At 42.4% G+C, this 19,913-nt stretch overlaps 1 protein-coding gene across 1 annotated transcript; it reads left to right on the top strand.

Moving 5' to 3' along the window:
* The first annotated feature begins 10,193 nt into the window (after window positions 1–10,193).
* On the top strand, window positions 10,194–18,924 carry prdm1c (PR domain containing 1c, with ZNF domain). Its single transcript, XM_054618693.1, has 7 exons — window positions 10,194–10,304; window positions 11,742–11,996; window positions 13,763–13,882; window positions 14,826–15,078; window positions 16,523–17,550; window positions 17,746–17,874; window positions 18,172–18,924. Exons 1-7 carry the CDS (start codon window positions 10,278–10,280, stop codon window positions 18,712–18,714), a joined length of 2,355 nt encoding a protein of 784 aa, XP_054474668.1. The 5' UTR covers window positions 10,194–10,277; the 3' UTR covers window positions 18,715–18,924.
* The last annotated feature ends 989 nt before the right edge of the window (window positions 18,925–19,913 follow it).

The following is a 19,913-nucleotide window of genomic DNA, read 5'->3' as shown; positions in this document are numbered from 1 at the left end:
GCTCCTGTGAAACCTCAGATAAAGGTGTAAGCAAAAAACGGAACTGTTGATCATGGCAATCAAAATAAATGAGTTGTTGCGATACTATCGTGAGATTGGGTAAACCAGTTTAACGTACCAAGATGAGCTGATATGCCCTTTAGGTCAATCAATGGCTTCTTGTAAGCCCAAACACGTACACCTTGTGAGATCATTTTTGGAGGGAAAAAAAGTTGCTACCGTTTTCTGATATCAAACACATTTTTGCAAGCTTCTTAATACCTTTACTTATGGTCTCGTTGCTTAAACTCACCCAGGATTCTTGACCCATTCTGAGGTTAACAATAAATCATGGCAGCAAGCACCACCTCCACTTTTGATTATTATTTATTTCCTCTTTATAAAGCCTCTAAGAGTCTACTCCAAATGTAAAAGACAGTGTAGTTTTACTTATTGAGCTTAATATTTACTTAACGTTATATGTTTTATATCTAATATTGTCATTCTATTTTTTCATGTTCTTTACTACAGCCACTTCCGTCTCCCAAATCCATAACAGATCTCTTCTCTTTGGAGCTTTTTGTGGGGGCTTTGTATGGACATTCATGTCCCCAGAGGATACACCATATTGTTTTATGTACTACTTAGCACATATTAGCAACCTTACATACTAAGCTAAGATGGTGAACATTATATCAGCTGAAAGTGTGTTAAGACAGTCGTGAGCAATGTTTTTGATTTTTTTCCTTCTCAGAATCTGCAGGATCTGAGGATAGATGTTGTAAAGATTGTTAAGAGGCATATTTGTAATATTGGGTTTATACACTTGATATTAGTATTAGGCTGTCCTTCTGTCCTATGTCCACGGCTTTCTTCGGCAGACTAGTGTTACACATTTCAATACCTTTTTAATGATGATATGTTTCGTCTGTGTACAGGATTATTCTGCTACTGATTTGTTCAGAGGAACAGAGAGACTGGATTGCTTATAATGTGGACAAAAGTCTCCTTAATGCAGGTTAAGGCACATTTTTGTTTACAATAAAACGCAATGGGTTTTATTGCTTTTATTTTTCATAACAAACACCATCATCAGCAATAAGGGATTGTCCATGTTTTTTTCCTGATAGCTCACCAGCTTAATTCTATAGTCACAGCCCCTTAACTTAATAATAGTAGTGCAAAGGGAACCCACCGCGACAAAACAATACACAAGCAATAATAAGGACTCCTTTAAATACAGAGATCACAGGGGACAGCTTCCTGCCTCTTTCTCTCATTCGGCTGTCATTAGCCGGGGACCAAGATAACAGTCTCTGCTCTGTCCTGTGTGTCATGTGGTGGAGGGTCAGTCCAACCTGGCCCCTCAGATGTCCTCACACAACAGGATGTTATTGAGGATCCCGTCAGAGAAATTACAGCGCCCACGGAAGACGGATGTGATTGGTGCGCAAATTAAAGGAAATGCTGAATGCATTTGTCATCATGCATATACAGCATGTTTGCACACAAAGGTAAAGTTGGTTCATGCTTTAGGCCGTGCAAGTTTCCTTAATGCCCCGGATAAAGGAAAAATACAGTGACTAACATCATGTGTTGATCATTGACAAAAGAACAACCATTATTTTTGATCTGAACTGTGCAAACAAGTCCAATGATGTCCAGTGGTGACTTCATTTCTGTCTGCTCCAGGATGACAGCAATGCCACATTTAATAAGGTTCTGTCAGTATCTATTCAGACGTACAGTCATGAGATCTTTCAGCAGAAAACACATGATAGGAGTGACAATAAGGCCGAGTCAATCAGCCAGAGGAGTAGGGAAGTTTGTCATTGTTTGTACTGATCATGTTGAAAAGGGAAAGAAAGCACTCAGGTAACACAAAGCCAACCTGTTGAAAGAGGACAGTTTTACAAAAACAAAACTCTCATGTGTAGAGTGTCTTTGATTTCATGTGCACGCACCAGGGCATATTTAAACTGAAGAAAAAAAGAAATACTGACGTCATTGTCTGATGCTATAGATCTTTATCTTTCAGTCAGAGCGATTTGTATCTGTGTTCGGGCATTGTGTTTTCGTCCTCGTCAAACTTGTCCGGGCACTCTTTCCCGCAACACTCAAACCTCAAGTCTTTCCAAAGACTGACAGCCACATTTCTAGACTCTCACCTCAGACATCTGAAGAGACTTTATTGTCTTAATAAGTTAGACCAGAGCGAACTTAGTGGAAGAACAAAGCACAGACCTAATGACACTGCTTTCTAATCAGGCGAGGCCCACACGGTCCCGCGAAACCGGGCTGAAAACACTGAGTTTTCCCTTGTCATTACACAAACACACACCACCAATGTGTGTCCATCATCTCTACACATCCCCTCTCTTCATGTCCTTCTCTCTGTTGTGTCTTTGAACCTCAGCTGCTTTGTTTTCTGGGTTTGTCACAAAAAAAAGAAAAGGAGGAGGGGAAAATGAATGTATCACTTGCGTGCAGACGGATATTACCTTTTAAAAGCAAAACAAATATGTGTGTGTGCATGCCCTGTAATTTCACTGTTGACATGTGCACTTACAGTGGGGATCTGGGACCCTGGTAATGACTGGGGCAGGTAACACTGGAGACAGGTGGAGGACAGTGCTGTCTGAATGGTCCCAAAATAGAGAGAGTGTGCGTCTGTGCCTGAGTGTGAAGGAGTGTCAGACTCAGACCCAGACACGCAGACAGACACGGTGGCACCTGGTGATGTCATTGATGTTGTCACTGCGTGGTAGTAAAGTTACCCTTTTATAATGGACACCATTCCTGAGCAGTCGACTCAAACCATTGAAACACACTGTATTGAACTCCTATTGTGCTCTTGCTCAAAGAGGAAATCACAATACCGCACGGAGCTCTCATCAACACACAGTCCATGGATGCAACACGTGTAGGCTATATATTTAAGGAATAGTCTAAAAAAAATAAAAAATACAAAACAACACTATTATTTGTATTTACTGGTAATAAATTCAGTACAATGTTAAACATCTACAATATACAGGAATCAGTACTGTATTTATTCCCTTTATTGCACAAAATCCATAACCTTTATTATAAAGTCTATAAGCCTTCCACATCCTTTAAACCTGTTTTTCAATGTCTGCCGTCTTTAAAATAGAAGCGTTTTCTACAAATTTTAGGCATAAATAAGTAGTTCAATGCTGTTATTACGTATAGTTAGATGAGAAGATGGATACTAATCTCAATATTTAGAGTGGTAGCAATCTTCTCATCTAACTCGGTAGGAAAACAATTAAACGTAGCCTATTTCTCAAAATGTGTAACTATTCCTTGAAGCATTTAAGGTAGGCTACTAACAGAGTGAACCTCTCACTCTGTCTACACGATACTGAAAGCATTTTTAGTCAATTAAAACTTTTTTTAACCAACATTATTGATGAAGCAACCGGCTACTGCTATTATGAACAGGTTTCATTTCATTCTATCTTTAAAAAGGTTTATTTAGATGTCATGAAGAAACAACTATACAGGTGATCCATGTCAGTAACAATTACTACAGTCTAAGGCAGCGGTCGGGAACCTATGGCTCGCGAGCCATATATGGCTCTTCCGGTGACGGCATATGGCTCCCAGACAATTTTGAGTTGAAAAAAAAAAATCAGTTTGGAACTGATTTTAAAATACTTATGATATTTCTTAATAATACTGTGTCATTTTAAAGTAAACAGAAATTAGTTTTGAAGATAAATCTCACGGGTCACGGGTCACCCGCGGGTCGGGAACCAATGGCTCGCGAGCATGTCCGGGTCATTGTACAGGTGAGGAAATCAATTCTATCAGATAGCCAACTAGTTTATCCGCTTCAACCCTTGTAACGGAAAAGATGGCGAAAAGAAAAGAAGACGATGATGACTGTGCATTCCAGGCTGCGTGGACAGAGGGTCTGCGGTCTGTCTAATATGCAATGATAACACATCGATGAGACGGTCAAATATAAAGCGGCACTTCCATACGCACCATGCTTCATGTGCATCACATATCCAGCGGGGCATTAAAAGTAAGACATATTTAATTTATTATACGTTAAAAATACTATATGGCTCTCAATGAAATATATTTAGAAATATTTGGCTTTTATGGCTCTCCCAGTCAAAAAGGTTCCTGACCCCTGGTCTAAGGGATCGGTGACACTCACACACAAGATAAGAGGCACACAGTGAAGAACGTGCATGAATACGCATATACACAAGCATATTGCATTAGCTCATGCAGGGGTCACAGTCCGTCTTCCTATTTGAGATATCAAGGAGGAAGTTGTGTGTGTTTGTCTGTGTGTGTGTGTGTGTGTTTGTGTGTGCGAGAGAGAGAGAGTTAGGGGAAACTCTACCTCGTGCCACAGTGACAGCATGGATCAGGTTCACCTCTGTTTGTTCAGTGCCCAACCAGAAATATGGCAGGAATCTGAGAACAGCAATCTACCCAGGGCTGACTGAGCTGAATCAGCTAGCTGTTCCTGAGAGACAAATGGACAGAGACACAAATAATCAGATAGGCCTACACAAGAAATGCATTAAATTCAACTGTGTAAGTCATCAGTTCTTGTAACATCATCACACTAACTAGTAACAGTTTTTTCTTTAGTCGGGTAAAGGGTAAAACGTCTTAAGCTGTGTGTGTTTGTGTGAGCGTGTGCAAATTTGTTTTGCATCCTTCCCGAATGATGTTTCTCTGTGTTGGTCATTATTACAGTCTGCCTTAGTAATTAAGAGGAAGACAAAACAATGCGAGGAGCCTTTTAATACCGTCAGCTGCGGCTCCTGGGGGTCTGACACTTCCTCCTGAAGAAGTCAGTCAATCTGGTGTTCAGTAGGAAAACTTTATTCTTTAAATGAGGACAATATGTTTCTAAGGTAACTGTAGTGCTGCAATTTGAGCAAAGTTGAGCTAGAAAAAGCAGAAGAAGTAAAATAAATAATAAAGAAATAATTGGGCAATATTTATATGACTTCTTGGTACAGTTTAAAAAAAAGAGTGTCTGCAGCATTGCATTTCTTACCAAAGGTCAGTTAAAAGGAGACATGTTACATCACTATTAGTATTCTGTTGAGAATGGAAGAACTGAAAGCAAGTGTGCGAAAAGGAAACACTTCACTTAAGACCAAATACCCAGAAAGGATGTTTTTTTTCCCTTTTTTACGGCATGATTAGATCAAGGGTCAAAACAGTGGGTTGAGTTCTCAGAGGAGGATAGTGGTTCCAATTAGCAACAACTTCAATTTGTCCACCTTTGTACGTATTTTAAATATGATTGTGTTTTTGGTGAATGCTCGGAAATTATTTATTGAAATAAACTTTATTATTTACCTATTGCACATCAAACATTTCTCAAGATTAGGGAAGAATCAAACAGGATTACACAAGGTCAAATAAAGTTTCTGTCATACATGTTTTCAAGGTGAGATAATCTACAGATAATATAGGATTATAATGATGGATGTCAAGGAAACCAGGGGCCTGATGGTCAAACAGCAAGGACCCTGGACAAGAGAAAACATCAACGGGTTGATATTTTGGTCTGGTGTTCACCAGAATCATCATTCAGGGGTCAGTGGACGGCTGGAAAAGGTCAAAGAGGATAAAGACAATCTTTGTTGTAATTTAAGTCCCATAGTTAGGCCACGTGATGCCAAATTTCGTATCTCCTTCCCCCGAGGAAGACCATGGATGTGGTTGAAAGCATTGGAAAAGCTAGCATGTTGTGAACTACTGTTTGCAAGGTCACAAATACACTTTTATGCTTACCATTAGTTCAGTTACAGAACCAGAAAAACGTTATCACAAGTCAGTGCGCATAGAGTAAAAAGATCCACAGGATGTAAAACCCGCTTTTCTAACATGCCTGAAAGGTGGAATGCAGGGTTTTCATATTCATATCAAGCAGAACATCTTATGTAACAATATCGAGGATGAATAGCTGCAATTAAAAACTTCAAATAACCATGCACATGGTTATTGTGACATGCAAATCATTACTGTATACCAAAGCAATAATGTGTTTGCCCCCATGTATGGCCGTCATAGCTCACTAAGAGCAGGGTTAAGGTTTGTGAATACGGGAGAGAAAGGAAGACGCTTGACAAATGTTCCAGACTGGAACGTGAGTTACGAGTATGTTGAGTACATTTCCTCCTTGTCGCTTTCATATTCTGTGCACAAAATTTGCCTCACACTCGTCTGATACTTATTATGAATTAAAGGGGCTAATGCCTGATTTTGATTTATCTCATTTAAAACCTGAAGGGTTAGTGTAGGTCTCAAATTGAAACCAAAGTGTATACAAAATCATTTGTGACTGACTTGTATTATACTAGTTGCACATCTAAATGTAAATATTTTCTTGGAATAGTAATCGTTTCTTGGTTCCCTGGAATTCTGTGTGTGCAGGTGTTGTTTTGTAAGCCCACGTTTGTGTCGTCATCGTTGGACGTTACCTATCATTCACAGGTTACAGACGTCGACCATGTGGGTCAGCTGAGTACGGTGATGGTGTTTCTCCTCATCTCAGTGGGTGGTTTTGTCAAGATTTTAAAAAAATAACACATCTGTTGTGAAGTGCAGTAGCATTCCTCTTAGCCCTCAAACCATGATAATAACCCTTGGCCTGTCAACAGGAGATCATCCACCGGTTGAGGGAAGATAGTTGGTAGACTGGGTGGGTGGTGCGGTGCTGACATTTATTCGCATTCACACTTAAAGTGGAAAACAGAGGGGATAAAAAGATGGAGAGAGACAAGTTCCTTCACTGTTATACTGTTCAAAATGCATTCATTAAGTTCATATTGCTCCTGTCATGTCAATAAAGGGCATATTAGTGATTTATCCACCAGAAGCTGAATGGAGAGCGGGGTATTGCATGGTAAAGGAAATCACTCAAAGCAACATGAAATGGTCAGGGAGGCTGACAGGGCTGACAGGCGGATAGCAGCACAGCATGCTAGGAAAAAGTGAGGGTGACATGGGTCAGAGCAGGGGGCTATGACAAGAAGATCGTTGTGATAGAATGCGAAATATTTCGAGCCATAAAACTTAAAGAAAGGCAGAGGCGGAGGCTGCGTCAAACATTTCAACTGTAATGGGTTATAAAATGGCCCCAGCCTCAGCCATGTCTGCCAAAGAGCATTGTCCTCATCCTCAGGGGAGGTGACGGGGAAGGAGTGGTCGCCTTTAGTACTGCTGCGAGAAATGTCCCAAGGCAGGTACAGACTGATGCATAGAAATTACAGGGCTGAAGATACCTACGGCATTTACAGAGGCCCTGAAGGCACCATCAGCCTGTATGCAAGCAGTTCTCTTTATTCTAGTGTATTGAAATTGACATCTTCTGCAAACTGGGAAATGCTAATTTTCCTTTCTTATTGTTAAATCTAAACATACAGGTTGCTATAGTTTTATTTGCCCAATATTATCCCTCTCCGAGATTTCCGCCACCTCAGTACAGGTATATGGAATACATATATATATTTTATAGACAGTATATCATGTATATGATTCTGATTCTGATTCTGATATATTTACATCACACACAGACTCAGAGTGTGTAAACAATGCTAGCCACATGTTGTTGCACTTGGTAAAAAAAAGAAAAGTGACAAAAACTGGTTATCTTCTAGAGACAAGTAAGTTATTAAGGGGATGAAAATACACATGTATTCCTTTACAAGTGAAAAGTTGAATTTATAGGCACTAAAATGCAACGTTGCTTAATTCAATACACTCAGGCTTTCTAATAGTATAGTCCTACTGGGTAGACAGATGTTGCCTGTGCTGTTGTGTAACTGTCATTACTGATATCGCCAATACAACTCTTCTTTTGCACCCTCCAACTGACACTTATGTGCCTGTTGCTAGCAAAGCTAACATCAGTTAATGTGATACTGCAATATCTACTGTGGCCCCTTTTCAGCAAATGTCTAGGTGTTGCCTTCAGTGGGCATTTTCTACAATAGCCAAAAAATTTTAATATAGGCTCTCAATGTGTCTACCAGTGAGCTTGTTCTTCTTGTCCAACATAGTAAATTACATTTCCTTGCACAGTTCCTTTAGGGCGGTCATGTTCATGTATACTGTCATTCTAAGAATGTCAGGTAGTCCTCAAAGGCATCCACTCACACAAAACCAAAGTTCTGACTGCAATCCCAGCCTCTCAAGGAGTCATGACAAAAGTTCATGTTGTCTTGTGAATTACTCACACAGTACATATGAGTAATAGATGTAGTAAAGATAGAGGGGCATTACGGAGGAAAAGAAGGTGGAGGAGAAGAGAGCTGAATAGAAGGTGATGACTGAGATGACTGAAGGCAACGAGAAAGAGCCAAACAGCGAGAGAGAAGTGGATTTAAAATTACATGGTGGCTCATGTCAGCAGCCCTAATTAGCAGCTTGGTCAGGTGTGCTGAGTGGGACAGGAAGCATGAAAAGGAGGACAAAACAGAGCAGAAACAAAGGAGAATCTATGAGGAACAGAACCGACTTGACACATGGCAATGCAATATGAACTTCCCTGAAGTGGAGAAAGTGGATGAGAAGGGTATGCATAGCAAGTTTATGGCTATGGATGGACGTAAGCTCACAGACACGCATACAGGGCTGTTCCAGTATGTCATGTGTCAAAAGCACGGATGACAGGTTTGAAAATTCAGACAATTCTTAAGCTGTCTGGCGGCCGGCCAAGTTAAATGTTGCCTTTGGAGAAAGGAACAAGAGGGGGGGGTATGTAGCAGACCGGCGTGAAAGCCGGGCTACAGATAAACCTACAGCATGACACAAGTATCAACACATTCTGGATCTCAGCCCCACTGAGCAGTACAGAAGGACAGCTGGATACAAGTCTCCTGAAAGTGAAAACACGGAAAAACCTTTCTTTCCAGTATGCAGCAGAAAACCTACCCTAACAGTATGATGACATGGCTTCAGGGCGTCCAGACTTTAAACCAAATCTCAAAAGCAAGATACTATTATTTCCCTTTATATAAAGTGTTCATTATTATTAGTATTTTCATTATTAATAATGGTAATAATAATACAGTGTCCTAATATTATACCTAATATTAGGTATGCGGCTGAGTTGATTACATCTCTTTTTGCTCTGTGACATGTGGTGTTTTATTGTCCAAACAATTAATTGAGAACAGATTCTCTTTGTTGATTTAAAGAGACGTGATTAATTCCTTTTTGTGGCAGATTTCACATTCCAAATTTAATATTTTTTTTACCTTTTAAGACTCTCTGGGGCTCAACCTTAGCAAGTGTTTGTGTCAGTGAGTCAAACAGGCAACAAAGACACATAAAGCAGAAATATTTCAGACTCTAGCTTTTGCTGAGTTGGATAATACATTTCTACATATTTAGGAAGTGTCACTTTACAAAAAGCATTTTATTCGTTTTAAACTGACTAAATCTTATAGAGCTGCAAAACAATCAAGAAATTTGACTTTTTATGCACTATGATAGAAGATTGAGCGTGAAGACCAAGAGTTGTTATTTCAGGAACTGTCTTCTATGTGGTTTGTGGTGTGACTATTGTGCGCTGCATTTAAACCTGTACGCAAACAAGATCTCCTATGACAAACCAAAAGCTTAAACTGAAATGAGCAGAATTGGCATCTTTCAAAAAACTTTTGAAACCTACACAAGCACCAAAATGACCTCATCTCCTCATCACCGCGCTGTGTCCTTGACTTCCAAACAAAACCCCAGATTTGCCTTCTTCTCACCCAGAGATGGAGTGGGTGTCTCTCAGAAAATGAAGACGTATTTGTCTGATCCGGACATAGCTGAGTGACAGCCAGTGCAACCCCCGGAGAAAGCCTCACGCCCCGGGGCAAGAGAGTGACACACACACACACACACACACACACACACAAACACACACACACGCACACGCACACACACACAAACACCCTCCAAGGAGGAGTCATGGGGCAAAGGGGAGGAGGGGGAGGGAGTGCAAGAGGAAAAGGGAGTGTATCTTGCTCTCTCTCTCTCTCTCTCTCTCTCTCTCTCTCTCAGTGTCTCAAGCACACACCTTCCCTCCTCCCATGCAAGAAGCAAGAGGAAGAGTCAAACACTTGACTGTTCAGTTGCGCGGCCAGTCACACACGCAGGTACACAGGATACTGAGATCGGGCGAGAGACTACAAGAGAGACAGAGAGAAAGAGAGACAGAGGACAAGAGACAGAGGACAGCCACCGGTTGCTCAAAGACACTCAAGCTTTCAAGGAGGGCACTGACAGCCTGCCTTATGTGTGGCTCCTCTCAAGGCTTCACAGTGAGTGTGCATCTCTTTTAAAATCATCTTATTGATACTTCTGTGTAATAGATCTTGTTTTTATGATTCTATATCATTTTACCGGTATGAAATATTACAACTTTCCTGTGTGACATAAAGTCAGAGTAAGGTAAAGGTTGTTTCCTAGAGTCAACCTGTTACATGTTGTCCAGTGAGCCACACAGCTGTGTGAGTTGACTCATGTCTTGATTTTCAGAATATATTTTCTGCTGTGTCACCCGGTTCGATGGTTTCGGAGTGAGCTGTCACACTTGTGACAGTCATTCCATGTCAGTTGTGGTGACCGCACTTCAGAAGAAAATAGGGTGAAACGTTGTCCATAAATCTCATCTCTCTTTATCTGCATTCCTTTTGTTTCTCTTCCTGAGAACAATATGAGATATTTTTTGTTATTGCAGCAGATGTGCCACTATTGAATATATATATGTCTGATTACTGCGTGAGTTTTGGTTAATTAACAAAACTTTTTTTTAAAACATCAAAAGGAGAACGAGAGTCTTTCCATTAAGGCAGGCTAATGGCTGAAAATGTGTTTGTATGTAATTGTGCAGGATTATGAAATTGTAAGCCATAAAAGCCCCCCCCCAGTTTCTACTTAAGTTTAGGTTTTGAGTTTGGTCTTACTTCAGGAGGTCACATGAGCGCTTACCAAATATAGGCAACACACAAATCTTATCTATCACAATCTCAGAGGCAAGCTGATGAGCCTGAAAAAGGAAGTTCACAAATTAGCACTGTCTTTTAATCACAAGACTTCTGTCTTCTTCTATTTCACTATTTCCCCGTGTCATCCCATCAGTCGGGACACTGTGCCTTTGTCACAGATGAGCTGGCTGACAACAATCTTCCTGAGAAGGGAGAGATAGACGGCGAGGGACAGACAGAAAGAAAGAGAAAGAGACTTTAGACCTGGCTGAGAGCCAAGTCCCAGTCAGTTCAGAGGAAGTCTGGCTGATTCACTGGGAGCGCTGATTTCCTTGTGAAAGTGGTCCTGCTCTGGGACTGACGTGCACAGGAACCTCCCTTATAGCCCAGGGCTTGGGATTTGGAGAGTCACAGGATGTATGGGACAGTGGGGGCAACGGGGCAGCAGGCACGAAGGTCCCACTTTGAAGTTTGTTTGTCCGGTGGTAGCAGTTGATGGGAAAGGTAGATCCTCCGCCGACCTCCTTAACATCCCCGACTTGCCCCTGCCTCCTCTGTGTCACATCTCACTCAAAAATCTAATTTTAGCTCCATTCAAAACTTCACTTCCTTTGGCACTCCAGCTGTTGTTTGTTTTGTCTGTGTTTTTTCCCCAGATATTCTGACATAAAAAAGGAGAAGTTTAAAGGTGTTCATCTGTTTTTTTTAGATATGGAATGACGGACATTTGATAATATGTTTCCCTACTTTATCTCTGTATCTGTTCTGCAGGCCTCCTCTCAGTGCACCAAAGCCATGTTAACCTCAGTAAGCTCACCGCAAAGCACAGGACCATCGCAGCGTGCGACCCCCGAAACACAGGATGCAGACATGACATCATGGAGCGAGGCAAAAATGGAAGAGAAGTGCACTTACATCGTGAAGGACCAACTTCTTGAGGAAGTGTCTGAAAACAACAGCAAGACGCAAGCTGAGAGATCCTTACCCAGAAACCTGGCCCTGAAGCGCTGCCACGGCTCTGCAGAGGTACGCAGAAAAGCAAATCTTACTCGTCTCTGTGTTATTACAATTCTAAGAAAGTGGAGTTTAAAAGAGTTATTACAAAAAACAACAACACAGGAAAGAAAAAAGTGTGAATGGAATCATCAGATCTCATAGGATTTGAATCATTAGTAGGATATACAAGAAAGCAACACTGGGACTGTGGTGTGTTTTAATCCCACTATGGGGACAAAGATGGCTCAATATAAACTGCATGTTAATCTGATTGTCTGCAAAGAAAACGTTTCCCAAACCATTAAAAACTATATGTGAGGGAAGTTGAGTCATCAGCTCAACTCTGTTATCTATCTGTGAGATATTTGTTGAAAGACCCTGTTATTACAATTCTAAGAAAGTGGAGTTTAAAAGAGTTATTACAAAAAACAACAACACAGGAAAGATAATCCCTATACATCTAAGTGGTATGTAAGCATGTACTGCAGTCATTTATGTTTTGTGTAACTACCGACTCCTTGCGTCACTCCAACATCCTTCCATCCACTCATCCATCCTCAGGCGGGAAGTACTTGACATGTTGTTGTCTAATTTCAGCCTTTCCTCACTGCTATGTATGTGTTGAGGCAAAGCCAGGGGGAAGGCAAGCCCCTGAGCGCACAGCCTGAGGTCTCTATGATCAGTAACTACCTTCAGATTCCCAAACCCTTTGTCCCAGCACACAATTACACCGTAAAGCAAGGGCACCAGCACCGGGACCCGCTTTAAGGACAGCACCACAAACAATCTTCTGGATTAAGTGGATGGCAGTTACAGGGATTTAAAGTGTAGGATAGTTTATGTTTAGATTGGATGGACTAGGAAATTGCAGATAGCATGGTAAATACATGATGCAAAGATTAGCCCATAGGCTATCCACGAAGAGGAAACATTAGGTTTCCTTACGCAACATGAGGGTTGAGCCTCTGTAGATGAAAAGTGGTTCTCAGGCGAGATCGGAGGAAGTAGCCTCGGCGTCTGAAGAGAAATACCTGTAGCACCACTTTGACCTTCTAATGAGGTCTGTCTGGAGTCTAGTCGACACCAAAGAGCAGTATACGTTACAGTAATCTGTGACACAAGGGCACCTCAACCGGAGCAGTTTGACAAAGCAAGAGTAAAACTAGCTGGATAGGCTGAAAGTAAACTTAGGATGTATTGGTTGATCCCGCTACATACAACATGCCAGTATTGCTCCAATATGAAAGAGAGACTACATTACCATTGCTTTAGGGGATTTGAACACGGAGCTCAAAGTGGATTTGGCTGGTCAGGGTGTGGTCATGACACCTTATCCTCTCTCCCACACCCTGGAGAGGGGCTAGTTTAACACCTGGAGGTAGCAGAACAAGAGTGCTGGTAAATTGTTAATAGTGTAGGGAAACTAAAGATAACGTGGGCGATTGGCTTATGAAATATTCAGCATGTGAAGTAACGGACACATTCTGTCACAGCCAAGCAAAATCCTCATTTTCTCTGGGGAAGATTTTGTCACGACAGCCAATATATAACAATGACACCAACTACTTCCTTTTCCTGGAGATTGTAATTTTACAGTGAATTAGCTTGATCCTCTTTGTTAATCACTAAGCAACCAGCAATGGGGTGGAGAGTCAGATAAGAAGGACTGTATTCCCAAGAATCTCATCCCTCTAATTATGTTTTTCTGCTCTGAGTGCATCCGGATGCTTTCTCAGGCCTCCAATTTGAGAGCCACTCTTTTGTTTGATGATTTCACGTCATCCTTTGTTGAACAGGTGCTCGGAGTGACCAGTAAGGAGCTGATTCCTAAGGGAACACGTTTCGGCCCTCTGGTGGGGGAAAGCTACACCAATGAAATGTTGCTGAAAGATGCTGACAGGAAGTACTTCTGGAGGGTAAGTGAGCCGCATATGAATCTCAAATTTGTCTTGGTGTGTGTTCACATCCTGCATCTCAATCTGTGGACTCAAGCTATGTATGTGGTGGGGCACGAGTTAGCAGTTGTGGTCAACTTCTGACATCCTGTGAAAGTACAACTCGTCCTCCCAATGCTTGGGTACCTTTAAAAGCTGCTGGATCAGATGGGTTTAAATGTGCATGCACTGAAAATGTGTGTTTGCCAGTTCCCTGCAGGGCTGTCTGAGGTCACACACTCACATATACACATACACAGCTGTTTGGTTTCAGTGACGCAGCGGTTCTCCTCTCTCTCCGCATCTCTCGGCAGCGGTGTCGCTGCCAGTAAACCCTATACATATGTCCACGCTTCTCCAGATTCATAAACTCTCACACTGACTAAGCAAGGAAGTGGCTTTGAGCCTGAGAACTGTTATGGTACGAATCAGCGGCACAGGGACATCTTCCATTACACACAAGCGCCTCTGTACTTCTACAGTTTAGAGTCAGCAACCTTGAAATCATGCCACCCTAACCAAAACTTGCAACAGCCGTAACACCGACGATGTGTTAACATTACAGCCATGACTCAAGTGACAGCGCAGCTTCAAAAAACAGACAGCACGAATAACAGTTTTTTAGACCTATAGACAAGGAGGAGATAGGTTGGAGTCATAGTGGGCGAGATAGTATACCCAATACTATAATCCAGTCATACGGTGAAATTCTGATTCAGTGCTGCCTTTGTAACTCTTGATGACTTGTGCACCACACACACATGAAGCACCAATATCTCAGCAGCAGCATCTCAGTATTTACCATCAAGGCATCAGGAAACTTCTGACATCATGGTTTCAGATTCAGAGCATGTCATCATCAACTGACTTATCTCTCAACTTGTTATTTATATATATATATATATATATATATCTCACACTGTAGGTCTTCTCGGAGGGGCATTTACACCACATCCTGGATGGTTTGAACGAGGAGAGGAGCAACTGGATGCGTTACGTCAACCCGGCCTGTTCTGTGGAGGAGCAGAACCTGGTTGCCTGCCAGAGCGGTTTGGAAATCTACTTCCACACAATCAAACCACTTCAGCCGGGCCAGGAGCTACTAGTGTGGTACTGCTCTGAATTTGCACATCGCTGCAACTACCCTCCACTGGGCCAGCTGGCTATTAAGAATATTGGTAAGTGTGTGCGTCAGAGTAAAATTAATTTCTTATTTTATCTTATCTTAGGATGGTCCGAGGACCGAGTTTTTCAGGACACTTTAAGTTAACAAGAACCCTTCCTGTGCCCTCGCTTTGATACGCATCTGTTATTTTGGAGTAAGGCTCCCAATCAAAGGGCCGGCCGACTGACACACTCTTTGTTTGTCCCGCCCGTGGCCCTTTTGTTAAAGCATGACACACAAAGGAGGAGAGTAGAGTCCTGAAAGCAAAGATGATCTGTCTCCAGGTAGAGCCACAGTACCTGTGTAAGATGAGACTGATTTCAGGACTTTAGGCTATGTTTCAGTTTCCCTTTTTTAACTCCACATAGAAACACAGCTGGCAGCTCCATGGCACACAAAGCTTTTGGCTTTCATTCACAAACACAAAGAGCGCACATGCTAGCAGAGAGGCCGCATGCACACACCAAAATACTAATTTACATGCTCACACACAGGAGGCTGCCTCAGGTGCTGACAGCATTCTGGCACGACTCCTCTTATTTATTTGGCTCTTAAGGAGGAAGAGAAGTAGGAACCGCTCCAGTGACTACTTGAACTTCCTGACAAGATGACCTGCTGACAGATTGATATCTCACTGAGTGTCAGCTGTTTGTTTGCAGAGAGCTGGCCTCTCAGGAGAGGGGGAAGGGTAACACGGGGGAGCACACAGTAGATAAGGGTTGCTCTGTGTTTGTGTGGGTTGATGTCAATTGTGTCCAGGAGTAGGTGAAATGTGCATGCATACTTTTTGTTTTTCATCTTCCTCTATTTGTCAGCTTGCGTCCCTTGACTATGCTGGAATAAGTCAGCAAAGCATCTCTTCTCGTGACTTCGTGGTTATAGAGTGAGGGAAATGACTCAGATGAAATACAGATTTGGAACGAAGTTGACATGAATGTAGACTTCAGGGCAAAATAAAAATTATTCATAGGTCAATTGTCGATGGGTAAACTTTCCACACCATCAAGCATTTCTTAGGACTATTTAAATGGGGTGAAATCTTTGGTTCATCAGTCCCTTCAGATAAAAAGTAGTTTCTTATCCTTTGTATGCTGCCCTGCTTATTGTGGAAACTACTGGCCAGCATTCTAAAGCAAATAACATACTGTACCCACTAACTCCATGCTATTTGTATCACGATCAGACACCTATTGTTTCACATGTGGTGTCTACTTTCATAGAGTGCCAGGGCAAGTCTGCACAAAAAAGCACCCACACACACACACCTTTAAAACACACACACAGGCTTTGGATTAGAGCAGGAAACAATGAAAATTAAGATAAACTGTGATTTCAACAAGGAGCTTGTATTGTCACGGGTGTATGTGTCACTCTAAGGAATGATGATACTGTTACTGAATGTCTAAAAATGATTTCACATGTTTCTGATGTCATTTCTCTATTTATTTGTCCCACAGAAGGGAGTCAAGCACAGGAGAGGATGACAGGGAAACGAGGACACAGCGTCTCTGAAATCCTCCGAGACGAGCCTTCCAAATCCTCGCCTACCTGCCACAGACGTCTGGATAGTCCCTTGTCTCGGACCAACCTCGCAGCAGTTTTTCCCCCTCGTCCCCGTGTTGTGTACCCAATCCAGCCCCACTCAGAATCCATCCATGGCCATGGATATGCAACTCTACCACCTCTGCCGTCCTGCAGCCCTCCAGCTGACAAAAGACCCGCTCTAAGTGGTCCTGTTCCCTCCAGTTTGCACTTCACCCTACAGCACAGTCAAGTTCCTGTTATAGCCAAACATTACCAAGAGCCTGCTGTGCATGATCGGGTTCATCCTGCTCTGAGGCATTCTCCCTATCTGCTGCCTCACTACTCACTCGGCCTTAACAGCATTCTACCTCACTCATACCCGTACTACAGAGATCGACTGAAACCTCACTTAACACTCTCATCCAATTTGCTGCCTTTTGACGGCTATGCACACTTCCGTCATCCTCTGGCCAACGGACACAGAGACATGACACATGCACTATCCGACACCAAACAAGACCTCATTCATTCACCAACCAGTGTGCACAGAGACAACAAGGACCTCATATCCGAAAGGACAAACTACCTCAGGTTCCCCTCAGATCACCTCAGAGATTTCAATCCATCTCATCCCAGCCAAGTCCACGCAGACCTCACAATACATGCCACATCCGGCGCCTCATCCATGGTCCCCTCGATCCGCAGAGCACTGCCCTCTCTTTCGCCTGGAGGACGCTCGCCACCAGTGGGCATGGCCGCCTTGTCAGACTGCCTCCCTTCCAAACCCACCTCTGCCTCTGAGAGCAATGCTGAGGATGCAATGGACCTCAGGAAGATCAAACGAGGGGGGCACATTGTCGGCTATAAGACCCTGTCTTACCCCCTCTCCAGGCAGAATGGAAAGATCCGGTATGAGTGCAACGTCTGTGGAAAGGTCTTTGGCCAGCTGTCCAACCTCAAGGTAAGCTCCTCTTCATCATATTAGTAACAAAGGATGGGGAAAAGTCTAAATAAAGTGGCTGAATTTAACCTGACTTGCAAAACATTTAAAGTGGCTAGAGAATTTTAAATATATACTAGCAACCATGGTTTCTTGAGTTTGACAGAATGAATCAATGTAAGTAGTGAACACTCATCTCTGACATGCTGTCCTCAGGTCCATCTGCGAGTGCACAGTGGAGAGCGTCCCTTCAGGTGTCAGACCTGCAATAAGAACTTCACTCAGCTGGCCCACCTGCAGAAACACTACCTGGTTCATACTGGAGAGAAGCCACATGAATGCAAGGTATAACTATATCTTAAATTAAAGATGTTGTTCGACATTTTGGGAAAGATTTATTCCACTTCAACATCTGTACGTTACATATGTGGTTGGAGCCAACACTCAGGTAGCTTAGCTTAGCATAATGAAAAGAAAAATGGAGAAGCAGCTTGCCTGACAAAATCTACCTACCTTAACTTTTAGGGCTCCCTAGTTAACATGTTCAATATTGTGAATAAAAAGTAAATTCACTATTTTACAGTGGGTTATGTCTTTATTTAGATTCTAAAACATATTCTCCTTGGTTCTGTTTTGACACAGATATGCCATAAGCGATTCAGTAGCACTAGTAACCTGAAGACCCACCAGCGGCTACACTCAGGTGAGAGGCCTTACCAGTGCAAGATCTGCCCCGCTCGCTTCACTCAATTCGTCCACCTCAAGCTCCACAAACGCCTCCACACTGGCGAGCGACCTCACAAGTGTCCTTGCTGCCCCTGTGCCTATCTCCACTACTGCAGCCTCCAGGTGCACCTCCAAGGCTTCTGTCCGCTCTCCCCCTCGGCCTCCCACAGACACTCGCCGGAGGAGCTACACCAGGTCAACGCAGAGATCGAACGGTTCGACATGAGCGAGGCGGCCGAGCAGCTCGAGGCCATGGCTGAAGAGGCCGAGATGGACAAGGGGAATGTAACCGACCTAATAAAGAAGATGGAGACTCATGCCTCTGGCCACCACGATGGCGAACAAGGGGAGACCGAGCTGAGCAACAACAATTTGCCAAAAGAGTGTTCTTCTGATCTGCCTTTACCTCTGCATTCAACCAGCATCAAGCTGGAGTCAGGCTGCATATCAGAGCCCTAAAACAGCCTTACTAATCCAGCCATATAATCCTTACAGGTCAACTCAGCAGCTGTCTGTTACTGGCCTATTTGAAGTAAAGCCTTATCTCAATCATGGATTGCCTTGCCTATACTCTACACAAGCTGTAGCATGTGAAGAATCAAGACTTTACCAGCATGGCCTGGGACCAGTGACTTGATTGACTTAATGTATACTCTTTGTTAATTTATTCTGTTGCTAAAAATTAAACTTAAGTATATAAAAACAGCCATTTGTGACATTTTCTGCATTTATTTTTGTATCTTTGGGACATCTTCATTGAACAACCATCTAAACATGTGATTTTCCACGAACAAAGTTTGTCACTGTGAGTGTTTCTGTTTATATGTGTGTGTTTTAAGCCTCCTATTTAAACTATGAAGTGTCAGTGAGCTGAGCTTTGAAGTGAACACACAAGAAATCTCTATACTTGCCGTTGTGTGTGTAGTATGCTGATGTGGTGACGTAGATAAACATCCTGTTATGATTCTTGGGACACTTACTGGCGGTAAGTGTCAACCCTTCACCCTGGGAAAAAACAAAAACACATGCGAACAAATTTCTTCACTATCAATAACATCATGGTGCTAATTTTGTACATATTTTGGTGTCAGTATTACTCATCTGATTGATAACGCCCCCACAAAAGATGACTACAGTTTATGATGTTTATATTTCTCAGTTGCACTCTTACAGCTTATTGTAAAAAAGAACATTTACCGCATGTATATCTATCTTAGAAAAATGTGTTAATGCGTCACAGAAACATTGCATGCTATGCGACTTTCTGTGCAGCTTTCTGTGACGCTCACATTACGACAAAAAGGGTGTCAGGTGGCCTAATGTTAAAAGCGTGATGAGACTAAATTACAACATATGGAGCATACCTCTGCAATGCTGATGACACACGCCTGATCAGGTCACAGAGTGGCTATCAGCTGCATTGGATTGCCTTCCTACAATAAATAGAAGAAGCTGGGATATCATCTGTTTAAAAAGTAGGCTATACACACACACAAACACACACACACACACACACACACACACACACACACACACACACACACACACACACACACACACACACACACACACACACACAAACAGAGAAAAACCTGGCCTGGAACCTGACCTGTTATCTCACATAAAGCAATAAATTCAAAGTATTATTAATAGGTCCA

The sequence above is a fragment of the Anoplopoma fimbria genome, chromosome 18 (assembly GCF_027596085.1).
Source record: "Anoplopoma fimbria isolate UVic2021 breed Golden Eagle Sablefish chromosome 18, Afim_UVic_2022, whole genome shotgun sequence".
Lineage (NCBI taxonomy): Eukaryota > Metazoa > Chordata > Actinopteri > Perciformes > Anoplopomatidae > Anoplopoma > Anoplopoma fimbria.
Note: the sequence above shows the minus strand (reverse complement) of the source record. Positions and strands in the feature narration are given on the sequence as shown.

Coding starts and splice junctions, on each gene's coding strand:
- prdm1c (XM_054618693.1), top strand. CDS start 10,278: ATGTGTGGCTCCTCTCAAGGCTTCACA. Junction 15,079..16,522: donor GCTGGCTATTAAGAATATTG/GTAAGTGTGTGC, acceptor TTTGTCCCACAG/AAGGGAGTCAAGCACAGGAG. Junction 17,551..17,745: donor GCCAGCTGTCCAACCTCAAG/GTAAGCTCCTCT, acceptor TGCTGTCCTCAG/GTCCATCTGCGAGTGCACAG.